This window comes from Rhipicephalus sanguineus, chromosome 4 (genome assembly GCF_013339695.2).
Source record: "Rhipicephalus sanguineus isolate Rsan-2018 chromosome 4, BIME_Rsan_1.4, whole genome shotgun sequence".
Taxonomy (NCBI): domain Eukaryota; kingdom Metazoa; phylum Arthropoda; class Arachnida; order Ixodida; family Ixodidae; genus Rhipicephalus; species Rhipicephalus sanguineus.
The window spans coordinates 153,465,172-153,490,793 of record NC_051179.1 but is presented as its reverse complement, the minus strand read 5'-3'; the positions used below and the strand labels follow the sequence as shown (position 1 = coordinate 153,490,793).

Genomic DNA, 25,622 nt, shown 5'->3' with positions numbered 1-25,622 from the left:
GGGCCTGATCTGTGGTCGGGCCGGGCCGGGCCGGGTAGGCGAAATTTTTTCTCGGGTTCGGGCCGGGCCCGGGTCTCACTTTGAGTCACCGGGCCGGATTCGGGCGGGTAAATTTGAACGAGTTTGAACCGGGCCCGGGCCGAGAATTACGGCCCGTGCAGTGCTCTAGCACTTAGTAGTTGAAGTGCGCACTAGGGGCCGGATTTCGCTATTGCGTTCAACTCTTAAAGGCGAAGCTTAAGGGTCCCCCAATTTTTAATCAATTCTAATGAGGAAACGAAACCGCAAGCCTTAATTGCGAAGAGTCAGCACAAGCAAACTTATGTCAATGAAAGCCATTGGTTCCGCAATTTTCTGGACTGTACGGGATTTCGCTCCATAAGGACTATTGTTACGCTGTACCACAGGCGTTGCTTGCAGGTAATGCCAATGTAATGACCATATCGCAAAACATTCACACATTACATGCAGTCGGTTGATTCTAAATACATTTGGGGGGCGCAATTTTCGTACTGGTGTAATGTGTAGTTGACATTCACTACGCAACCGGATTTCTCGTTCTGCTTTCCCTGTGCCTGTTGCTCGGAATCCCAGAGTTCACCGATGCTATGAGTGCCGCTTTTCGTTCTTGGACGCTCATCGAGCTAGGTGATGCAGGCCGTGGCGGCCTTTCAATGTAGACTTCGGGAAGCCATTGTATCGCCGCGACACAAGAAGGACCATGAAAGCTGACAGAGCGTAAAACACATAATTGGCGTGCGGTTCGGTTAGGATTATTATGGCAATGGCTACGACGTTGCCTACGCCACCGGCGAGGTGCGCTAGGCTGATGCCGACGTTCCGTACAGCCGTTGGAAAGGTCTCTGCCGTGTAGCAATACGTGACGACCGTTGCGCCGGATACGGCCACTTTCAAACCTGCGTGCACAAACAGCGCCCACGTAGTTGACCGGCGATGATCGTCAGCGTTTTCAGAGCGCAGAAGGCATTCAGGATGGCCAGTAGACTGGAAAGAGTCTCCCTGACACCGCATCGCCGTATGCAAACGCAGATGGAGGCCACGTAGACCGCGAACGCGATGACATGTGCCACCTCCCAGAAAATCCCTGTGGTCACATCGCTAATGGTGACGCCGATGAAGGTGGCGTCCAAAGCGAACCTGGCCAGAAGGGCGGATATTGCGCGACGTCGCGTCTTAACAGCCTCCAATACGCGCTCCATTGGAGCCGCATTGGGGGAATCATCGTCCAGCTTGTACAATTGTTCCTTGATGACCGTAAATGTCGTCCGGGCCTTTGCTACGTCCACGCCGTTTACTTTGGCTGCCAGCAGTACCGCTTTCTCCGCTCTAGCGATGTGTCGTGTGGCGATGAACCAGGCGGGCGACTCCTCCTGCAGACAGCACCAAGCCGCTAGCATGACGCCTCCAAGGAAGGGGAGTGCCTGGGCCAGCATCCAGCGCGGTTCGAGAAGAGACAGCGCGTGCATCAGTGGAGGGACTATGATGGCCGGTACTGCAGTGTCGAGGATAGTGAACGTAGCGCGACGCGCGTTTCCAGTGACCTCGTGGATCAAGATAAATGTGTTGAGGAAGGTAACGTCGGTCGCCACGAAGAGCACGGCCCGGGTGGACACGAAGAACGAATACGTCTGCGAGAAGCTGCACCCGATGGTGGCGATGAGCTGGGCGAACGCGCATGCTATCATCACCGGCTTCCTGCCCGCGCGGTCTGATACCAAGCCGAGTAGTGGCGCTACGAGAGCGGATGCCATAATAGGCACGACCGAGGACAGGTCGTAGAGATAATCTCGGTCGCAAACTAGGTCGAAACGGCTCACGATGCTGTCTGCCTTGTTTGCGATGTCGTAGCTCCACTCATGGCAAGGAACTGCGGTCCTGTTGTCTTCTTCCTGCATAAAAAGGGCGAAAAATAAGTAGGAGGGCGGTTCACCTTCGTCTTTAAGAGTCTAAGGCGGTAGAATTACTTCACCTCTGTATACTCACTGCGTATCTCTAAGGCAATACGCGTCAGCGGTGTGGCACGCTCTCTTGATACTCTGGCTAATTATGATTACGATGACGAATTATGGCTGAGCCCTCCGTAAGGGATGGCCATCTTTAAAACAGTCACTCGTTACGCGATTTCCATGGTTCAAAGCTTGGTGCGATTCCACGCTTCTGGCAGTTGTTACGTGATTCCTCAGTCTTTTTCAAAGCCGTTTAGAGCACTGGCGTGGTTCTTAGGTGCCGCCGGTGTCCGTGACCAATATAGCGCGAGAAGAGGAAAAAATATACAGGATCGAGCGGGATTCGATCCCGAGACCTATGCGTGGCAGTCTAGTGTTGTACCAAAGAGCTACGCCGGTGCTCGAAACTCCCTCGCAAAAAGACCCTATACAGCAGGGGCGTAGCCAAGGGGGGGGGGGGGGTTTGGGGGGGTTCAACCCCCCCCCCCGAAATTTTTCAGTTTTGCTTGCGTATATAACACGCACACATACAAACGCACGCACGAACATACATAAAGTATGGTTGAACCCCCCCCCCCCCCGAAAAAAATTTCTGGCTACGCCCCTGCTATACAGGCTTGATATGTCGGGCAAGCGTAGGTCGGCAAACTCACTCATGTGCCGACTCACTGAGACTCACTCAGACTCGCATCGAGCCGTGAGTCTGAGTGAGTCTGGGTGAGTAATATTCTGGTGAGCAAACCTGAAGCAAACCTGAAGGCGCCTGGCCTGGAGTTTTCTTATTCTTTGCCACAACCGGGAATTCTCGCTCCGGGAAAACAACGCCGGCGCCGTCACCGACACCGCATTTTCTGCGACATGGGCTCTCTAACGCTCTAGCGTAAATACATATGAAAGAAGATTTTCAGAGGTCGCCTAAAAAAATCGTTCTCGAGACCGATCGTTCCACGTTTATCCTCGACAGTTGAGACTCACGTAACGTCTATTCCAAAAAGCGCATTGGAATACAAGTAACCTTATTTGTGATTTGACATTAAAAATACGCTAATATAGATTTAAGTGCAAAGGTTAGGTACTATGCACTGCCTTCCCAAGCTGTGTTTTTAAAATCGGCAGGGAAGCCCAAGGCACAAAACGAAAGCTCCTGAGCAGTGAACACAGCTATGTTAACAAACAACCAACAATTGCACGGATATCGCAATAGCCTATTTTAGTTGAAATTCAAACGCAACGTTAATTACAAAAACACAGCCACTTACCGGCACAGGCGGGTTGTACATCGTGCATCGGCTGTAGCTCCCGTCAGCCTCGATGGGTACGGAAAGGTTTTTCCAGGCGGCTGCCGACAGAAATTTCAAGTTGTCCGGGGCCATGCACCAGTCATCGACCTGTCTGCCGATGAGTCTGTACGCAAGGTAGTGGAAAAGTACCATTGTCACGGATACCATTCCACGCGTCAGAACCCGGCGCTGGTACAGCCCGTGGCCCAGGACGACGTATGTATTGGCTTGAACCGCGTCCCAGCTGTCTATTGCGACGAAGCCCGGGAGCAGCGCTGCACAGGAAGGGCTCCCCGCACCGGACGTTACTAACGAGGTATTGCTCTGTTGGGCGCTGGACTTCAAGGTGCACAAGGATGCCTGGCTTTCTGCGTCCACTGGCACCCTTGGCAGCGCAGAAGCACCTTGGGACCCTTGGAGCCGGCTCGTGGGTCTTGTCAGTTCCCGCATAGGGACATTCCTCGGCGGCTGAGGAGTTGGCCCTTCAGCTGTCTGGCAGACTGGCCTCGTGGGATTTCGGCACGCTGTCTTTCTGCTGCTTTTGCTGCTGCTGCTTCCTGTGCGAACAATACACTCACCAGCTGTCGGTCTACGTTTCGCTGATCCATTGCGAATATGCGCTCCACCGCGGGTGGCACCGGAGCTGCACTTCGGTTTCTCGGACGTAGGCATCGCTGCTTCCGGTGTCCGTCGTGACGCTTATCTCCTCGTACTTGGACAGTTTGGAAGATGCCAGATATGTACTTTCAGGGACCTCTCAGAAAAGAAAAATCACTGCTGCGAGCAAAGATGTTCTTCCTCTTCTTCGTATCCTTGGAAAGGTGTTGCACTCATTAACAACCCTAGTATTGATATTCTACTTATTACTTCGGATCGGAAGCTAGGTATGTCTTTCTTTAAATACAATATATATTCAATGACACAGAGAGTCAAACGGCGTTCATCTGTGGTAGCAAAATAAAATTTGTGAACACGTAAAACTTCTACATTGAAAAATTCCCGTTTTGTGCATCGAAGGGTACCCGCAAGGTGCTGCCATTGCTTCATGTTTAGTGGTTGTGCGCGCATGTCTAGATGACTGTACTATGCATTCATTCAGTCAGTAGAGAGAGCGAGGGAATCTTTATTGGACAGACAAATTTTTGCCGGCGTGTGTATGGTTACGTGGTTGTGACGGTGAAGTATACAGAAGCCAAAGAGCTTGCACGGTTTATTGGGTGAACTTGGGCCCAGCAAAAGAAGTAACACTGAAAGTGCAACGATAGCAGCGATCACAATCGTCGGTTGCGAGAAGATTTATCAGTGGGTAAGACGAGTCGGCATTTATACATGTACCACGGTGACATGTACTAACTCGAGATCAGTTATTCATGGTAGAGAGACTTCCGGGGAAAGGGTAAAGAGAGATTCCTGGTTATATGTGACTCACTAGCGACGCTTACAATGGGTATATGCTGTGATTTAGGCGTAATTTTGGAATCGAAATGCCAAGAATCGAAGCGAGTTAAGATGCCATTCAAACTAGAGCGTGCCATCCCCGTCGTATGTGCCAGTTACTGGGGTAACTACCACCAGCACCGCCAGAACAAATTTGCACGTACCTATAGCGGGGCATCGCGTGGCTCGAGGCGCGCGAGACAGGCGCCTATACGGAGAGGGCCAACAAGCAATGACGCGCAACGCAAAAACTGGCGCCTGTTACATGACGAGAGTGCTAGACACAGCGCAAATAAAGCAATTCAATCCGATTTAGAGAGAGAACTCGGCATGATCCCAGGTGGGATGTTATGCCGCGCTTCACTATTACCTGTTACCACTACCACTCACCATGAGCGCATGGAACCCGGTTACCCGGCTGTTCACCTTCCGTTGCATTAACAACCGGCCAAAAAACGACATCCCTCTCTAAAATCATCGAGGACGCTACGTCAAATAGCAGCCCGAAGACCGCGTGCTGGTTTGGATACCGTGTACGTCTATGTAGTCATATGCTGTGAAAACGCGTTGTCTTGTTCAAATGCGCAAGCGCTGCTGACGCCTCTGCGTATACGTACGCATACAATGTGTGTGGAACGGAAGAGAGAATATATGATATTGTAAGTAGCACTTTAAATAAAAACAACGTATTGAAATGGCCACTGAACACCGCCATACAATTCATCTATAGAACATATTCAGTGAATTCGAGCTATAAATAATGTCGTTATATTTAGCGGTAGTATAAAACTAACTACCCATTTAAAATTGTGGCGTGAAAGCGCAATGCGCTTGACCAGAAAGGTATTTGATAAACTGTTCCCTCGTCGCTTCCGATCTGCGCTGCGAAAAGCATACATCATCACAGTATATAAATATAAAAAAGGTGGTCAGGTTTCGGAGCTCCCGTTCGCCGAGCGTGAGACAGGCGGTAGAGAGGACACTGGCGGCGGTGGTCACGAGGCGCCCTCCGAGGCGGCAGCCGGCTCTTCGCGCTCATCCTCTTGGCTGCGCAAAGTGGCAGCCAGCGGGTTGCGAAAGGCGTTCCCCTTCTCTTGCTGCGAACTGGTGCTGGCGTTGGCGTCGCCGGTGCCACCGTCATCGTCTTGGTCGTCGACGTCGCTGCTCTCCTCCTCTGTTTCCTCGAGTGCTGCGTCCTCGGGGGCGAGGGCTCCCCACCGGTCCTGCTGCAGGGCCTGCGCACCAGTAGAAGTGAGCATATCAGCCGAGCGCTGTTGAGTTACTTCAAGTGTGACTGCGCAATCAACGCAGGGCCAGTATTACCATGCCGATCACCACAGTGACATCTTCGCCACACAATTGGCTGAATCAGATGATGTCGTATGAGTGACTTAAGTAGTACAACTACGGCAGAAGTTCGGGAGGATATGGAAGCTTGAAGACGTCAAAAAATTCTCTAAGCAGACTTGTCTTTCTCAAAGCACCATCAGGGCAGTTACTGCTTTGAAAAAGACAAGCGCGTATGTCGGAACGTTGGCCCCAGCGACATTCCTTGTTTGAATATTTATGATACACATGAGCATCATGGACCTCACCTTTTGCTTGGTGAGGGCCGATCGAAGGCAGCAGCCGAGTACGATGCACCAAGTAATCAACAAATCCGCCAAGCCAGCAATGATCAAAACCAATGAGCTGAGCGGCATCACTGAAAACAAAAGTAAACAGATGCATAAGCTCTCTGTTAAGCGTGCGTTCTGTATGCTTTGACTGTAGCGATTTGTTTTTCTTTCTTTACTTATTTAGCCCATAGCTTTCTGCTCAGCCTTTCTTGCATTGCTATCGTTATTGCTCATGGTCGATTGTCAGCCGGGCTGTCGAACAGTTTCATCGTCGTGTTCCCTTGATTAATATCCACGTTGGTACAACCCGCCAAGATCTGCAGTGTACACGTTGTGGAACAATGTGGCAGATCAAGTATCATAAAAGACTGCTGCGAGCTCTCATGTCGCATTTCGAATGTACGTCAATCTATGCAGATGAGACCGTGAATGGATTATCTGCTATACTACCATGTCAAATTTTCTACGCGAAAGTACTTCATGCCCGGGTCACGTACAATTGAAAGGTGTGCGAATGCGTATAAAAAAACATGGCTGATCCCTCTGTCATAGGAATCGGTATAACACAAAAGTGAAACGAGTCTTCACAGATGTAGTTGAGCGTTTGTTGTGTATTCTTTAGCCCCAAGGGCGAAGGAATGAATGCTGCAGCAACATATTGTAATGTCACGCGAAGAACGGCAAGCAGCCGGTATATATATATATATATATATATATATATATATAATCTCGACGAAAATATCGCCTGGCAGCGATCTTTTCGCCGCAGAACCGATGCGGCCTCAGCGGCTCTGCAACGCGTAGATCGTGGGTTGTTGGAACGCTGTGCGAGCTGGCATACCGAAGAATAAAGGCAGGATTTCTAGATATATCGGTCAAGATCCACTTTCGCGGTCGTATGATCCAATTTTGGGCAAAAATGTCATCGTATATTAAACGCATGAAAGTGCATTAGTTCGAAGGAATGTTGGCCGGGAATAAAAACAAAAACGTATTAGGCTCAAAAACGCTACCCTAGTATTATGCAGAATCGTATCAACAGATTCCACTGTATGTTGTCACGGGGCCGTGACGTCCACGAAGGCAACAGTCGGCGTGTCCAGTATGTCAACTATGGCTATTTATGTTCACTTCGTACGATCTATCGTTCAAGTAAGGCCGGACGGCCCTCGCGACAACCAGCAGAAGCTCCGTTCGGATGAAGAATCACAGAGAGAAACGCAGCACCGAAATAGCATGGTCACGTTATCTCAGCCGTAATTTCCCGGGGGATACCCACGGCACATGGAGTTGCCCAGCTGGGCTTCGTCGCTGTTGTCGCCGCAGTTGTTGACGTTGTCACAGCGGTAGCCCTTGTGGATACAGCGGTCACCGGCCGTGCACTGAAACTCCTCCGGTCCACAGACGCCGTCTTGCGCTGCGTACGGAAACGGCAATACGCGAGCCGGTCAATCGTCATGCGGAGCTCGTGCTATGAAAATGTGACAGCTCGGCGAGAGAAAACGCGGTACAATTAAAAGAGGACTACTGATAAGCTTTCATTGCAACGGTAATAGACCGACAGAACCTCCGGACAACATTGCAGAGTAAGCTCTCTCTATAACAGGGCTCTGAAACTGACCTCAGTAAGCGGGGCAGCAGTCACGAAATTTACCCCCGTATTATCAAACAAGCCTCGACTGGAAGTTCCCGCTTCACTTGACCGAGTAGAGCACAGCGCCGCTCCTCGACTGAAAATGACGCCGCGCTTCTACAGAATTGGTGAAGATTATCGCTGATATACTGTGACCTGTTCTGCCTAGAGACTATACCATGGACTTTCTCAAGTTAAGGCTAGTCAAGCTGTCAGAGGACAGCTTTTACAGCGAAAGCTGTTATGAGATCACAACAAGGGCCCTTTTTGGCGCCGTAGTTGTCCGCCGCCGCCGCCGCCGCCGGTGTCCGTAACCACTATCCCTCGAAATAAAAAAAAAAACGAAATTAGAAAAAATTTCCTGAAATGAACGAGGTTCGAACCTGGGCCCTCTGCATGGGAGCCCAGTATCCTACCTCACAGCCATGCCGGTGCTTGAAACTGCTTTGGAAAAAGACCCTATACAGGCATCATGTCGGGAAGGAACCACATTAACATATGTAATGTAGCGTGGTAGAAGAGTAAAATAACAACAAAGTGTCACGCAACGCGAATTCTGTAACCAGGCGTCACACTATGCGAATTGCGCAACGAGTGAGTTGAATGCTTCCGACCAATTACAAAGGGCTCTGCCACAAATCCTCATCGTCATTAGCCACAGACTCAACAAAGTGCACATAATACGTTACAGGTGTTTAGCAGGTACCACGGTTCTGCGTAGAATGACGAAAAATTGCGTAGTGGCTGCTTCCTTACTTCACAAAAATTATGATTTGTAGCGTAGTGGGTCCCTCGCAAGTGCACCTCTATGTTGCCAAGGAACCCCATAAGGCTCCCACGATCCATTTCCTCAGGGTCTCAATAAAATTAATTCCTCTCTATCTCTTTCTCACGTTAGCGTATGTTATAAAGCGTGGTGGGACAGTTAAATAACGACCGGGCGTCACACAATGCGAATTACGTAACTAGTGGGTCATTTAAAGCATCCAACCCACTACAAAAGGCTCAGTCATAATACTTCATCGTCATCAGCCGTCGCATCAAGAAACTGCACATAATGCCTTACAGATGGTACCTCGCTTCTCCGCAGAAGGACGAGTAATGTCGTGGTGGGTGCTTCCCAACTTCACAAAAATTATGATTTGTGGCGTTGTGGGTACGTTGCTAGAGTAGTTGTATTAGTAGCCACAAGATAGTTTATAACGGGCTCTAGAAATGCCGCTTTCCGCGCAGGCCTGGCGGTTTTTATTTTTATTGAGATAGCAATTATATGGACACTCTCGGTGAACTTTCGCTGTCGCCTTTGCCGTCGCCGTCATGTCCCGGATATGTATATGCATGTATATATATAAAAATGGCACGAAGAAAAAAATCCGAAGCACCTGACCGGGGATTCGAACCAGCGACCCCTCGCTCCCTAGCGCACTGGATTGGACAACTCAACCACACGCCATGCATGCGCCGGCGAAATAACGGCGAGCTATTTATACGCACCATTTACCCCTTTTGGTACGCACATCTGGGAGGCTTGGACGTGTTTTTATCACGCAACGCTCCTACATTGTTCTCTCAATTTGAAAACTGCCTTTGATACGCGCATGAGAAAGTGGCCCCTTTCTGTACCCACTCGTGATGTGGAACGAGAAAAAAAAAGAACACCGGGCACACCTTGCATCAGACGCCCCCGTGTCGCAGGAGACGCAGAGGGTCACTCCACGTGCCGCAGTTTAAAAGAAAAAAAATATCTAAGAGCGTCTGATTCTCCACTGTCGACACTTGCAGCGCGTTGCTCAAGCACAAAGACGTAATAACTGTGACAGTTGTTAGTTCACGCTTGTCCTGTGCATGCCTGTGCGCTCTTTTCGGGCGTCCTTCTTTGTTCTTCAGCTGCGCGCTGCGAGTATCGAGCTGCTTGTCGTTCCTCGTGTGACATTTCACTTCCTTGCTATCGCATTCATTGCTTCTCCCTTGGAGCGCAACTGTGACTTTTTCTGCAATCCCTCCATCTGTACTTTCTAAAGATGGCAAATAAACAATTTCAATTTCAAAAGGTGGAGTTTAGAGGGAAGGGACTTTCTAGAATACGGGGGTTAGTCTCCCACAGAGGCTGAGCGACTAAGGAGAGTCCGAGCGGAATGAGGGGGAAGACTGTCGTCCGTTGCCCCAAGAGCCCCACCTTGGGCACCAGTGTGGGGTCTGAAGATCTGAGCCGCTCTCGGAACAAAATATCAGACTGCCATTTGAAAGGCCTTTCCTATATCTCATATATGGGTCATTGCTGATATCTCATATCTGGGCCATATCCCATATCATATATATGAGCCAAATCTGACACACGCTAAGTAACCTTATACAATGCCAATACGATACCTTATACATATGGGATGTACCGCAAATGCGGCGTCGCCGACGTTCGACTCACCATGAGGGGTCCGCGGGAAACGAGCCGCCGTATCGTACCCCGCTGATCCACCGCGGGAGACGCCCATCCACGCACGCTGCCAAACCCTAGAAGGGGCTCGCTGCTGTTTCTTGCACGCCGGCCCAACCTCACTGCCGCCCGGTGGCGCCACCGCGCTAACCCTTCCCGTGCGAGCACAGCGCCACTTCTCGCTCAGCGGCTGTTAAACCTCGCTGCGGCTAATACGCAGACGCGCATGCGCCATGAGGCGCAAACGACTTTACAGGAGGTGGTAGCACCCCTACAAGATGCAGACTATTCTCGCACTCTACATTCCCTGGCACATACTAGGGCGGCCCAATGCACGTGTACCTCAATGGGTCATAGTACTTCCACTCACACTCAGCGTAGCTGGTGGCGACCACGGCGAGGATGTAGTCGTCGAAAAAATTCGTGAGGGGAGTCTTGGAAAAAAGCTTGAGCTGCAGCGAGTGCGTCGTTGCGAAGTGGTAGTTCTGCTCGCTCGTTATCCGGCCACAGCGCTCGTCCTTGTCAGAGCCGAAGTTGAACTTGGTTATCACCTGCCCCCCCAAAATAGCAACAGAAACACCGGATTTAGCATCGTCGGTGGTGGTGGGCGCACGTATTCACCATGCGGCGTAAACTACATGCAGCGAGAATTGTTGTCACACAAGCCAAAACTCAGCAAGCTGAAAATTTTTGATCAGATGGCATACTTTTCGCGCGAATCAACATAAATATCAGTTTATGGCAAGACTTTATACTTCGTGTAGAACATGTTTGGTAAATACTACGGTGTTCTTCAGAAGTGTACGAGGTCGCAGGTCCTATTCCCGATCAAGACAGCCTAACATGCTGACGTTCAAGAAGTCGCAGTTCGTACATTGTTTGCGTATGTGTCGTAGGACCATGTCCTCGAGTCCAAAGCATACCTATGATAGTAATTATTTCTGGGGTTTTACTATGATTATGAGGCACGCCGTAATGGAGGGCTCGGAAATTTTAACACGAAAGTGTTTTATGCCGCGGTCCACCACGGCCCCACTGACGCATTTCCGTCACGGATATGACGTTGTAAAATATAAAGACTAACATATGGCAAAGAAAAAACTACGAAAAAGTTCCGTCACCGGGAGTCGAACTTACGACCTCTCGATCGCCAGCGCGCAGCGCGGAACGACTCCGCCACAAACTGCATGTTCTCTGCTATGCTAACGGCGAGCTATTTATGTACACCATTCGCCGGTGGCGGTACTCGGAGATTGGCGGTACAGCGTGTTTCCGTTATCACTAGCGAGATGGCGCGAAGGGCTCGAAGAGTGCGCTTTAAAAGTCGTCCCCCACGCGGATTAGCGCGCGCCTCGACAGGGCGTGGTCGCTCGTGCGGGCGCTTATCTCGTGATCTCGGTGGTTTGTACCTCTTGCGCTCAGCCTGCAAGTTTCCGTTGAAAGCACGAAGGTCACCTCGCTCACTGCAGCGGCCGCTTTTGCGAAAGGAGAGCGCTGCTCACACAGAAATAAGTTACAACTGTGACAGTTCGCGCTCATCCTGTGTATGTTCGTTCCGCGCGTCCTTTCTGCTTGAGTAGCGCATTGCGAGTTTCGAGCGGCTTGCCGTTCTTCGAGTAACATTACAATTTGATGCTGTAGCATTCATTCCTTCGCGCTTGGGGCGAAAGAATGCACAACAAACGCTCAACTACGTCTGTGAAGACACGTTTCACTTTCGTGTTATACCGATTCCTATGACAGAGTGATCAGCCATGTTTTTTTTGACCACCTGGAGTTCTTTAACTTGCACGTAAATCTAAGTACGAGAGCCTCTGGCATTCTGCCTCCATGGAAATGCGACCGGCACGGCCGGGATCGAGCCCGCGACCATCGGATTAGTAGCCAAGCCCCGTAGCCACTGTACCACCCTGGCGGCTACACGTAGACTCATTATGGCAAGAGGCAGTGCCATATTACAAAGTTGACGCTCAGGGTTGTACCGCAAACTTAGGAACTATGCCGCACACATCATGGACTGTTGGGAACTTGGCAGTGCATGAAAGGCAGAAGCACTTACAGAAATGTAGTCGAGGCAGGACTCGTTGAGCACACCCATGCGCAGGTTCATCTCGATCACGGACACAATGAGGCCCGAGCTCCCTGGCGCGGAGAACTCGAAACTGCATCCGTTCTCGCCCGTTCCTCGCAGGTCGCGCAGCTGCGACGCCGTCAGGATTCCGGCCGACTGGGGCCACGACGTGTCGTTCAGGCTCTGCTTGTGGTCCTTGCTGTCGCAGTGGTCGTTCAGGGACACTGCAACGACCGATTCAAGAAATCGGGAGACGTCGCCGTCGCTTGAGTAGCATGACACGAAAGCACGCGCCGAAACAGAATGTGAACGAGGCATGCTTGGCGTCGTCTCTAATTACGTGCTACTTCGTGCAAACCTGGAGGTGCATTTTACAAAGAAAGATTCGTACAAATATTTGGCGCTCTAGAAGGACGTAAACGTACGTGACAATGCTGAACGTGTCGAGCCTGCCCACGAACATGCGTCAAGCAGGTGTGAAATAAGCTAGAAGGCATGTTACCACTCTAGACATAGACCACATACCCAAATTGCTTGTCGCTGTCCAACAGATAGGCCATCTGAACGCATCATTTGTGAGCTTACCGATTTTGACCACTGAGCGACACTGCTTACATGTCCACACCTGGGCCACTGAGCCACGCCACTTCTAAATTTCCGGATCTGGACAACATGACTAAATCTCCTATTATCTTTCTTCGATATTAACCACTGGATCGCACACTGTTCATTGTACTATATCCGGACCACAGGTACCAAACAATGTAAATTTTCTGCGCGGTGGCCACTGCATGAGACTATAGGTTGCTCATCCAAATCTGAAACACTGAAATGAAGTCCCGGACAGTTGTCCAGATGTAATAATGGTAATTTGCGGGATTTTTCGTGCCAAAACCACGATATGATTTTGAGGCACTCCGTAGTGAAGGGCTCCGTAAATTTAGGCCATCTGGTGTTGTTTAACGTGCACTGACATTGCAACAGTACACGGGCCTGTAGCATTTCGCCTCTATCGAATTGCGACCGCCATGGCCAGTATCGAACCCGCGACATTCAGGTCAGCAGCCGAGCACCGTAACCACTATGCCATCGTGGCATAGTGGATCAGCTAACCAGATCTCACTGTAATACTGTATGCAGCTGATATATATGCCGACGACGCACGGAGCACATGACTGGTCACAAAAATTCCCAACAGCGCCGAACACGAAAGAATAAATACCCTCGCTTTCCTAGTCAACTACGTTGGCCCGTGCACCACCAGCGCTGCATGTTCGCTTTTCTTTACGGGCATGCATTGCTAAGCATCAGGGGCGTAGCCACGTTAGGGCACACCGGGCCCGTGCCCCCCCCCCCCCGAAATTTTTTTTGCCATAGCATACAGACCAGAAAATGACACTCGACCACATCTGCCTGGTCGTCCCCACTACAGATCAAGGAGGTGCCCCCCCCCCGAAAAAAATTTCTGCCTACGCCCCTGCTAAGCATACAATGGCGTATACCTGCAGCAGTCGAGCCTACGGATAACACGCAGTGAAATTTGACGCCAGCAATACTTGCACCTCACGGTATTACCGGTCTTAAAGGGCCCCTAAACCACCCAGAGGTCGAAATCTAGTTGTGGCGTTGCAGTTGTGCACGCGTCTACAGCGACCTCTGGCGGAGTTGCACACGTTTTCTCGTTTCGCTCTTTCCGTCGCTACGCTGAGTCCGTCGGCTCGTCTATCCGCCTCCCCGGGTGCCCTTCCTTAGCGTCCGAAGTGAAAAGGCAAGACGCGCGCGCATCTGCTAGCAGAAAACAGGCTCTTGTTCTTGTTGACCCATTGACAGCGTATGTTGCTCGCGACGTCACCTAATCATACAGGTGACGTCATGACGGCTGTTGTCGATAGAGGAAAGGCACGGAGAGGAGCACACGGGCGTCTGTTGGTAGTTTAGGGGCCCTTTAATTCCAAACTTAGCTACAAAAAATGTAGAAAGTGCGATGTACCTCTTTCTTTTTTTTTTATCACGCAATGCAGAAAACTGCGCTATTTGTCAGATAATCGGAACCTAGAAGAAGAGCACGTCAAGCACACGAACGAAAAACCCACCTATTTTGTACGCGCTGGGATCGTCGGGTTCGATGACTGCTCCTTTGGCTACCGTAATGGCCATGGCGACAGCAGTGCATAGCCATGCAAACATATCTGGTAGGAATGCCACGTAGGAAGAAGAGTGGTTGATGATGATTTCGCTGGTCGCAAACTGTAGCGCATACCCACTATAAGCGAGGTTCGCTAGAAATATAGTGGCGCGCAGGCAATATGTTTTAACTGAGTCGATACTTGCAAGCTCAGTAATTGGGACGAGGCCGAGAATCTAAGCGGCGAAAGGACGCGGTGTACCTAATTTTTGTTTTGTCTAAATGGAAGAACATACTGAATCAACAAAAACTGTGGGAAGGTGGATAACCATACCTGTTCAGCACACGACACGGAGTTGATACAGAATTTTGAACAAAGGTACGGACACGTTTACTGTCTCGATCGGTGGTCATCGTGACGACAGGTGCGCACCCATTTTTATTGTCATGATCAGTGGTCATTAGTTGCCTTGATTGGTGGGTCATTATTCTTTGGTCGTCATGGTGGTGACGATGGCTTTGTGATAGCTATAGTACACACTGATCGGCTCGGATGCAACCTAGGGCACGTCCTTAGCCAGAGTGAAATGTATGCACGACCGGTGGTGAACGGTGGGATTTGCCCAAGTTGTGCGCCACATACTTTTTTGCTGACGCGCTGGAAAAAACTTACACCATCTCCCGCTAAAGGGGACCATGAGGCGATGCGAAGCCGGAGCACTTGCACGATCGCGTTCCGTTGGCGTTCGTTGGGCATGCTACCGACCTCGCGTCGTGGAACGCGAAGAGGGACGCTACGCGCGTCGTATCTTCCATCTAGCCTGGCCGTTAATTCTCACAGGGCGAGCGGGGAACGCGGTCGACAGGCGGGCGAGAGGGGGGCAGCGTGGGAGAGGAGAGAGAAGCGCAGGGGACGCGCATGCGCTCGAGCTCACCGCGGCGTTGCGCAGGAGAGAATTTCGGCATGTCTAGCCCGCGGTTCAGAGGAAGAGTGGAAAGGGGGAGGGAGAGGGAAGTGGAGAGGGGAAGGGGAGGGAAAGTGGAGAGGGGGAGGGGAGAGGGTGAGTGGAGAGGAGGTGTGTGGAGAGGGTATGCGCATGCGCAGTAAGGGTGGTCACGCCGCACACCACCACCACCGGATTGAGCTCCGCCTTAAGATACTTCGCATCTAAAATACGCGGAACCCTAGCCATACACAGCCTCGCTGTAAGATGTGAAAAAAAAATTGGGGGCAGCTACGCAGTAGTGGTGCGAAGAGTGCGCAAAGAGCGGAGCTGGTGGCGGTCTCCTCCTCCTCATCCTCACTTCCCTTTCCCACCCCTTCCTATACCATACAATACATGGCTATGCTATGTCTCACCCTGTCTCCTCCTCCTCCTTACCTTCACTTCCTTTTCCCACCCCTTCATATGCTATTCTAGACATGGTTATGTTTCAACTCCTTACTCCTCACCCTCATTTCCCCTTCCAACCTCTGTGCTATACTAAACTATACGTTGCTTTCTCTCTTTCTTTGATTCTCACTCTTTCTTTCCTTCTTCCTTCCTTTCTTTCTTTCTTTCTTTCTTTCTTTCTTTCTTTCTTTCTTTCTTTCTTTCTCTCTGTCTGTCTTGCTTTCTTATTTTCTATCTCTTTTTTGCATCTTTATTCCCTTTCTTTCTGTCTATATCTCTCCTTATTTTCCTCTCTTTCTTTCTCTCTCTCTCTCTGTACTCGTTCTCTCGCCCATCCAGTTTATTGCATCCCACGCCGGACAAATCGGCGCACGTGTTCTGGGAGCGAACTTCACCCTCAATCGCCTTTCCCACCCCTTGCTATATGCTATACTGCACATAATTATGCTATGGTTTACCCTATGACCTCTTCCTTTCCCTCCTCCTCAACCTAGGAACTATCCTCCTCGCCTCACTTCCCCTTTCCACACCACTGCTATACTATACTATGCAAGGATATATGCTATGCTATGCTATGCAGACACCCGCTTTCTGTGGAGCGGTCACGCGAACCGGCGGAACGAAAAGCTTAATGAGACACACAGACAAGTACTCCGCAGGGTAAGATACCGCCGCACGGAAAGAGCAGCGTAAATTGGAGATCATTGGGAGAGGCTTACGTCGTGCATTGGACATAAAATAGGCTGGAAATTATGATGATGATGATGATGATGATGATGATGGTGAATGTTGGTGGATTGCGTGACGGGAGTAAAAATTAGCTTTTATGTGGCATCGCATACATAATCATTAGGAATGTAAGTGCTACGAAGCGTATCTGCCTAGTGATAAGAGTATGCAAACATTCAAGGACGTTCCAACATGGCGCCGGAAAGTTCCAATGCTTTGTCAGTCACTAAAAGTATATTAATCACGTAAAAGCATATTTCGTTACAAGACAGGCATGGCGGAGAGAGCGTGAGGGTTAATTAGTACATTCAATTATTTAATTGCGGAAAACAAAACCGCAATCATAGACGCCGACTAAATAGAAGGGTGGGCACGCGCTCGAGGGCTCCCACTTCACCGGTTACAAAGAACAGGGATGAAAATAAGGCTGCCCATAAACGGTGCTGTCCTCTCTTCTTTTAAAGACGATAGTCTTTCTTGGGATACCTAAACGGAGAAATTTTGGTCTGTCTTTCTGTCTTTCTGTTTGTCGGCACGTCCCTCGATTCAGCCACTCGGCCAAAGTTGAACCACTTGCCCAAGGGCCAGCCGTCTTGAACTGGTACGACTGTTCATACTTGTGAACGTTGTCGATCAAAAAGTAAATATCATGCATATCTGAGGTGCGACATCACTAGGTAAGTATTAGGTGGCATGTTCCTTTAATAGAAAATGCATACATACGTAATTTTAAGGACCCTAGTTTCTTAAGCTGCGCTGAAAATGCGACAAGGGTACCAATGTGGGCTTGTTGGTTCATCATAAACTGGCTATTAGCATAGCGCGGGAAGACACACGGACAAAGAAGAAGTACGAGACGAACACAAGCGCGAACACAAGCGAGACGAAACAAGCGCTAACTGAAAATGCGATTGCGCTGAAATTGCCTTCCTCCGTGCCCTCCGCACGAGCTCATTGTTGTGTTTCGGTTTCGGTTCTGTGTTGCACTGTACGAATGCCATGGGTTCGTGTTGAAAAACTTTAGTTTTGAGAAGGCCAAGAAGGTGAAAAAAATATTTAAAATATGAAAAAGCCGCGTTGTGGGCGGCCTTCAGGCTGCCGGTTGTGGGCGCCGCTCTGACATTCCTGTTTTACCCAGGCGACGTGTAAATAAAAGAGTGTGTGGAGAGTACTCGTCGAGTGCGGACGTTTCTGCTGCTTCAGCGCTTCGAGCCAAACCGCGTGTTCGGGCTGGCTGGCGTCCCCGCCGGTCGCGTTGGTCACCGCCGGTCTTCGCCTGCTCCTGCGCCGGGACTACCAGCACGCAACACAGCACTCATGTTTCCCGACGTATTGCCAGATGACGTCCATATCTCACACAGCACCTCTTCTATCGTCTTTACACGACATTTGCAGCGAAGCACGCAGATACGCGGCCAATTTTTTTCTTCTCTATCTTTTCTATTATTCCCCCTCCTCAAGTGTAGGGCAACCAACCGAGCGCGTGCTTGGTGTGACAGCTTCGTCGTACATTTGTCTGATCAAACATTCACGCTGTCGCTAGTAAAATCTTCCTTCTCCGCAGACTTCCCTGGAAGTTCATTCGCTTACATACTGCTGCAACTTCAAGTTTTCAACTGTCGCATCGTAGGCCTCTCATCATTGGCAACGAAAGACCTACTGTTGACGTCTACTTGTCGTGCGCATTCCGGATATTATGTCAAAATAAATATCTAAGCAACATCCGATCGCTGCACTAAAATGTCGCATCGGAAAACGGCGCAAGCACCACAGCCATATCGATACCGACTCCAGCGTGTCATTTGTTCATAAAACTGAAGTAGGTCAATATAATTCAATGTAGAGATAAGTGGTTGCTCTCACTGGCATTGATGGACAACCTCTGCCTGTTGCGATAGTATCTTTTAAAGCAAAAATGCTACGCGATTCCTGCGCTGAGTTATTTTTCAATGATCAAGTGAGCGACAGGTGCCTCATTATTGTTAGAAAGTGCTATGAACTAATCGGTTTAACCATTTCAACGTTAATATTTCATCTATTGAGTATTCTGGGCCCCCTCTTTCGTCTTTAGCTCAGTCTATTTCGGTATTCGGACCGTCGGCGCCGAAGCACCACCTGTTGTTGCACGTTCGCAGAGCGGCGACAACGTAGCTGCCTTCTCGTACGATTCGATGAACCAGTGCAGGTACATACTGTAATCGTTGTCATTTACTGGCAAATACATTTTACTCTTCGGAGGACTGGTCGGCAACCGAAGGCACGAAGGCTTGACAGCAATACACTGCTCCGCTTTGTGTGGTGCTACGTTCGGTCGTCTCATGCGCCTTGGGTCGAACATGTCCAGTTCAGACTAGAGCTCGCCGCCGGCGACATGGGTCCCACACGGCCACTTTCTTCTCCCGGGACTCGGGCCGTGGCCGGTCGTCGCCGAACTCCGATGCCGTCCAGCGACGTTCAGTGTTCCCAGCACGTTGCAACTGCCAGCTGGTAGCCCCGATCAGATCAGTCAAGTTCAGATGACGTGTAATGTTCAGGCGCTGTAGATTTGATCCTTCCGTGCGGCCTGCATATGACGCGTGTTCGACGCCATCAATGCTGTCAACGCAACGCGATCGTGTGGATTCCAGTAAACTACTGCTTCCACAAGAGTCATCTCTCTGTCCTCGTTCGTCATTTTCCGGGGACGACCACGCTGACGGCATTACGTATTTGACCCATATCGAATGGCGAACTGCGATTGCCTCTGCTTCACTTTCCGACGATTCCTCGACCTCCGCCCTACAGTTGTGGCTGCGACTTTCTCTGTTGTACGAAAGTGCGGCCTTCTGCACATCGTAGCGGTCCCAAGGAATACGCATGTTGTCGGCGGTGAGTCCAAGCGGGGCGCTATGGCGCGCAGCAATGCGCGGCGCAGAAATGTTCAGTTTGGTGCTGGTCGGTCGCGACGTATGTGGCTTAGCAGGACGGTCTGGTGTTCGGGGTCTGTCGTCGTCTTTCTCAGAATGGTCTGAAGTCGTCAGTTTTGTCTTACCGGCACTCCGGCGAGCTTCGCGCGTGGTGCACTGTTGCGCATCCGCCCTGTGGATCTCAGTAAACGACTGCGTTCCCGAGTAATTCGCATCGTCCGTTCTTTCGAATCTACTTCCGCTGTGGCTTGGAGTGCAACCGGCCGAGTCTCGCTGGTCCAGGGACGGCGGCTGGCCACCGCCGGTTCCACTGAATGATGACCCACTCATGTGGTCTACAGGGTGAGCAGCCTGGTAGAAATCTAAACGAGGAAGGCCGCACAAACTTGAGTAGAGGAGCTCCGTCAGTCCTGCCGAGTATTCGTGACGCACCTTCCGACTTAGGACGGCTTCGCACAGAGCGTGCATGCGACAGCGTCGCTTGGACTTTGGCATACAAGCGTAGTTCAGGCGCCCAAACACTATACAAGTCATAGCGTGCCTACTGCATGCCGCGGCGCGACCAGCAGCATGACACGGTCAGTCGATCATGCGCTCACTGCTTAGGCGGATCTTGCAAGCTCATGAAGAGACGAGAGGTTGCGCACAATATATAGCGAAGATCCTGGAAGCACCTGGCTTTCGTAGGTCTGCTTCTTCTTCTTCTTCTTCGCCTTCTTGTCTGAGTAATGAGGCTCACACCCAAAACCAAAAAGTGCATGGGTGGATTTTTCCATTATATAGGTTCCTCAGGTTAAAATTACCGCGCTGCTATAGTTTAAGACCAACAGCCATAGGCAGAACGCGTGATTAGATCCTGGTGGAACTGAAAAGGCCGTGAATTATGGCGACAGATTCAAGCTTCATTTTCGCGATTTGAGTAGAATTACATTTTTAAATAGCGTTTAAAGGTCACAAAAAGACGGTATGTTGCGCAGCCTAGTGGAAGAGCCTTGATGATACGCTGTGGGCTCGTTCCGTTTGCTGTACGTAGTGATGCTTTTATGCGCACCATAATTAGAGCTCATGATGTTGGTATGCAGTTGAGTATGTATGTATGTATGTATGTATGTATGTATGTATGTATGTATGTATGTATGTATGTATGTATGTATGTATGTATGTATGTATGTATGTATGTATGTATGTATGTATGTATGTATGTATGTATGTATGTATGTATGTATGTATGTGTGTATGTATGTATGTATGTATGTATGTATGTATGTATGTATGTATGTATGTATGAGATTTGAGTAGGCAAAAAGAGTTGACGCTGAGAAGCGGCGCTGCCTTCGCGGCAACTAGTGGAACATGTCGAGCCGCGGCGTATGCGCGTGGAGTGCACGCGTGTGCATCAAAACGCAGCGCACAAACGCGAACCGTTGTCGCGGTCACCTCTCATTGTTTGCAACATGTGTTGTGTGTACGACTTCACAGTCGCCGCAGATCGAAAACATCTGATTGTAAATGTTTCACGGCGTTTTCCGCGTTACCGTTCCGTTATCTGACCGGTAAACATTCCGTTCCACTAAACAGGTACCACAAAAATTGGTTGACAGTTTCTTTAAATTATATAGTAATTTGAACTGCAAATGATCAATAATGAAATATTTACCGGTCGAATTCTCCCCCTAATCTGAATCCTTCTCCTTCTCTTTGCCTTCTTGCTATTACCGTTATGCCGCGTAGGCAAGAACAACAATAGAAAGAAAGGAGATTGGCCAAAACACAGGTAGTTAAATCAAAGAATTTGGGCAGAAACAAGAATGTTTTAGCATGCGTATTACCAGCTTATCCACTGCTACAAATGTTCTTGCAAACGTTTTTTTCTTTATTTGCGAACAGCCAAGCTCGTGCTTATGCAGTCGTATGCTGGAAGCATGTGCCAAGTGAGCATGGTTGTGATTTGCATCCCAGCGCACGCGACCGCGACCGTTTGATCAAAGTTCGCTGTTGCTGCCCAAGTGACGCAGCTCCCTGAGCTACACCCCTTCACGCTCCTTCGCCGATCGGAGCCGGCCGCGGCTTTCCACCTCTGCTTGAGCCGGGCCCGCCGACAGCCTTCGCAAGCTTTCACTCGCACATGAACGTACGACGCGAGGGGCGATGTTACTTATTTGGATTTCATAAGGAACATGACGGCGACGGCAAAAATGAGCCTCGAGTGTTCATATAATTGCCATCGCAAAAAAAATCACACAATCCCTCATGCGTTTGCCTGAGAAGACTCGAAAGCGAAAGGCATCGTTTTCTTTTTCACCTCAGTCGATTGTTCCCTTCATCCACCTTCACGCACGCGCTTAGCAACACAACACTACAGTAGCTACAGGCGATAACGACGGTCATGCGTTAAAATCTAGGCAACAATGAAATATGGCAACGTGCAATGACAATTGGCCTCGATAAAAGATCAGGTCGCCATATGAGAAACGGCTCATCGCCGACAAGGCCACGATCAAGAGAGCATCACTTATTGCAAGACGGCTCACAAATACGCACGTCACCGGCGAATCATCGAGGGCCGCATTTTCGTACGCTCGCCGGCGCCAGGCGGTGCGCGCACATCAACTCCGCCACCGAAATCTGTAAATCTGTAAATCATAACAAGCTTGGCTTGAAAAAAGTCACAGTTTCGCCGCGAGGGCGAAGCAATGAATGCGATAGCAAGAAAAGCGGCCTGTGATGGACGCGCTGCTAGGCTGCAAAAACATCTGCCACCCCCCCCCCCCCGCCCTCGGCAGCAACTTCCGCGCGAGCAGACAGAGGAAGGGCAAGGTTCTCCCTGCGCAAATATTAGAAAAAGCGAGCGAGCTGGCTGACGACTTTTAAATGCGCCCGTTGCGCTCCTCGTGCCATCTCGCTGGTAATAAAGAAACGCTTATAAGCGCCTGCCGTCTCCGAGTCCTGCCAACGGTAAAGGGTGTGTATATAACGCTCGCCGTTAGCTACCTGAAGGATCTGCGCTTTGTGGCGTAGTGGTTAGCGGCACGCGCTGCGGAGAGAGAGGTCACTGGTTCCATTCCGCACTTCGGAAGCATTTTTCTTAGTTATTTTTCTTTGGGATATGACGCTCCCACGTTTAAATGCACATATTTGGGACTGACGCTCCCACGTTTAAATGTACATATATACCCTATAAAGTGGACGGGTGATGGCCGCCGTGGTAGCTCAGTTGGTAGAGCATCGGACGCGTTATTCGAAGGTCGCAGGTTCGGTCCCTGCCCGCGGCAAGCTATCTTTTCGTCCACTTTTCTTTCTTCACATTTACCTTACATTTACTACTAAAAAAAAAACATCCCCTATACTTTCCTTGGCATTATTTTCTGTTAGTTCTCATTAATATTGTGTATAACAAAGAAAACGAGCCCTTGAAATTAATACTTCTTTCCTTCATTCATAGCGAGGGCCTCGTTCTGGCAGACTTGATGCTTTCAGGTAGTATGCGAGGGATTATTGGTCAGCTGCCAGTTCGTAATAAGTTCACGTGCTACGTGACGCCAACAGGCAGAAAAAGAGTGTTCCACACTCGCCGTCATGGCTACTGGCGGCGCTGACTGACGCTCCCACGTTTAAATGTACATATATACCCTATAAAGTGGACGGGGGGATGGCCGCCGCGGTAGCTCAGTTGGTAGAGCATCGGACGCGTTATTCGAAGGTCGCAGGTTCGGTCCCTGCCCGCGGCAAGCTATCTTTTCGTCCACTTTTCTTTCTTCACATTTACCTTACATTTACTACTAAAAAAAACATCCCCTATACTTTCCTTGGCATTATTTTTTGTTAGTTCTCATTAATATTGTGTATAACAAAGAAAACGAGCCCTTGAAATTAACACTTCTTTCCTTCATTCATAGCGAGGGCCTCGTTCTGGCAGACTTGATGCTTTCAGGTAGTATGCGAGGGATTATTGGTCAGCTGCCAGCTCGTAATAAGTTCACGTGCTACGTGACGCCAACAGGCAGAAAAAGAGTGTTCCACACTCGCCGTCATGGCTACTGGCGACGCTGACTGACGCTCCCACGTTTAAATGTACATATATACCCTATAAAGTGGACGGGGGGATGGCCGCCGCGGTAGCTCAGTTGGTAGAGCATCGGACGCGTTATTCGAAGGTCGCAGGTTCGGTCCCTGCCCGCGGCAAGCTATCTTTTCGTCCACTTTTCTTTCTTCACATTTACCTTACATTTACTACTAAAAAAAACAAAAACAAAAAACATCCCCTATACTTTCCTTGGCATTATTTTCTGTTAGTTCTCATTAATATTGTGTATAACAAGGAAAACGAGCCCTTGAAATTAACACTTCTTTCCTTCATTCATAGTGAGGGCCTCGTTCTGGCAGACTTGACGCTTTCAGGTAGTATGCGAGGGATTATTGGTCAGCTGCCAGCTCGTAATAAGTTCACGTGCTACGTGACGCCAACAGGCAGAAAAAGAGTGTTCCACACTCGCCGTCATGGCTACTGGCGGCGCTGACTGACGCTCCCACGTTTAAATGTACATATAACACCTTTTCACAGGAGCACTCTCGCACCCATGCTCGCACCAGTGCGCTTCAGGGGTCGAGGGTATGTTTTCAGTGTTGCCATCGCGCTTTGGGCTGCGCATGTTGTATCTGTACGCTTGGTACGCTTGGACGTTATGTGTGAATTAGGCCCTTCTTTGCGATAAAAAGCGATTGTCATGGCCGGAAATGGTGCGTATTCAAAGAACCGATCGTCTGGCCATCACTGTCGTGCACGGGTGCACGAACAATCAGCGGAAAAGGAACATTTTAGGCGTGATTGTGTGCCCGCAGCACAGCACACCGCGCGAGGATTGCAAGTGTGACATGTTCTCGCTGTATCACTTTCCGTCGTCGCCGGAATTGCAGAAGAAATGGGTGGCGCGGTAAATCGGGAAAAACTTCCGTGCTTTGGGCTGCGCCAGTGCTCTGTGTGTGTTGCTTCGGTACGCGTTTGTGTGACTGTGTTATGCGCCTGTGTCCGATACGAAGTGGCTACCATGGCAGTAAATTTACTGCATTCGCATAGCAAGTCATCTGGTCATCACTGTGTCGTGTACGGGTGAACGAACAAGCAGCGGAAGAGAAATATTTAAGGTGCAATCGTGTGTCCGCAGCGCATGTACGCCACGCGATGAGTGCAAGCGTGGCATGTTCGCGCTGCATCGTTTTCCTTCGTCGCCTGAATTGCGGCAGCAGTGGGTGGCTTCACTAAATAGTAAGAACTTGCGCGTGTCGCCCTGGTCACGCCTCTATTCCCGGTATTTCGTTGGCGGCAAGAAAAACGACGAGAACAACGTTCCCAAGCAGCATCCTAGATAGGAAAGAAAGGCACGCAAGCCACTGATGACTCACCTACTAACTCGTGAGAATGTTGCGGATTCACACTTCATATCGTCCATAACACAGCGGCCGACACGGCTGCAAACTCCGCCTTGCCCGGTTACGCATGTGCAGCCTGCACGCAGCGTACTTCAGCGGACGGCCTCGCGGAAACCCACGCGCGATCGGCTTGCGACAGTGTCACATTCCCCTTCACCAGCACGACTTTTTCCTTCACATTGTGTGCCAGCGACTGACCCACACAGTCAAACTGCACGTAGCTGCGCGACTCCAGTGCCTCGTAGTTGCACACCTGGCGAAGACCCCACGCATTCGCCTCAACGAGATATAAACAATGTTCGCTCGCGGTATTTCTGGCCACTCACAGGTCTCCTCGACCTAGTCTTCGACGTCGTCGGGGTGAATGTAGGTCAACTGTATCTGCGAAGAAGGATTGTGCGGTGTTTACAGTTTACAGCTGACAAACTTACGCGCCGCGAACGAGTGTGCGCGGAGGTTTGAAACTGATGGATAATCCGTAGACATTTAGTACGCCAATAAAGGAAAGCGGTAGACAGCTGCAAGAACGCTCTAGTTACCGATTATTAACACTTCACGCCGTGATCGACCTGGTACTACGCTGGCTGCTACTGGTACCGACGA

The 25,622-nt window shown here is 50.0% G+C and overlaps 2 protein-coding genes across 2 annotated transcripts; both read right to left on the bottom strand.

The window, feature by feature from the left end:
- Positions 1 to 911: 911 nt before the first annotated feature.
- LOC119391759 (beta-alanine transporter) lies at positions 912 to 3,400 on the bottom strand. Its single transcript, XM_037659410.1, has 2 exons — positions 3,227 to 3,400; positions 912 to 1,910 (listed from the first exon to the last, which is right to left on the bottom strand). Exons 1-2 carry the CDS (start codon positions 3,398 to 3,400, stop codon positions 912 to 914), a joined length of 1,173 nt encoding a protein of 390 aa, XP_037515338.1.
- A 2,279-nt stretch (positions 3,401 to 5,679) lies between these two features.
- On the bottom strand, positions 5,680 to 20,087 carry LOC119391757 (uncharacterized). Its single transcript, XM_037659409.1, has 6 exons — positions 19,718 to 20,087; positions 12,427 to 12,662; positions 10,738 to 10,918; positions 7,583 to 7,720; positions 6,280 to 6,389; positions 5,680 to 5,919 (listed from the first exon to the last, which is right to left on the bottom strand). Exons 1-6 carry the CDS (start codon positions 20,085 to 20,087, stop codon positions 5,680 to 5,682), a joined length of 1,275 nt encoding a protein of 424 aa, XP_037515337.1.
- Positions 20,088 to 25,622: the final 5,535 nt, after the last annotated feature.

Coding starts and splice junctions, on each gene's coding strand:
- LOC119391759 (XM_037659410.1), bottom strand. CDS start 3,400: ATGGTACTTTTCCACTACCTTGCGTACAGACTCATCGGCAGACAGGTC. Junction 1,911..3,226: donor TGTACAACCCGCCTGTGCCG/GTAAGTGGCTGT, acceptor CTTTTTATGCAG/GAAGAAGACAACAGGACCGC.
- LOC119391757 (XM_037659409.1), bottom strand. CDS start 20,087: ATGCCAAAGTCCAAGCGACGCTGTCGCATGCACGCTCTGTGCGAAGCC. Junction 10,919..12,426: donor CCTGCCTCGACTACATTTCT/GTAAGTGCTTCT, acceptor TTGGGGGGGCAG/GTGATAACCAAGTTCAACTT. Junction 7,721..10,737: donor CGCCACCAGCTACGCTGAGT/GTGAGTGGAAGT, acceptor TTCCGTACGCAG/CGCAAGACGGCGTCTGTGGA.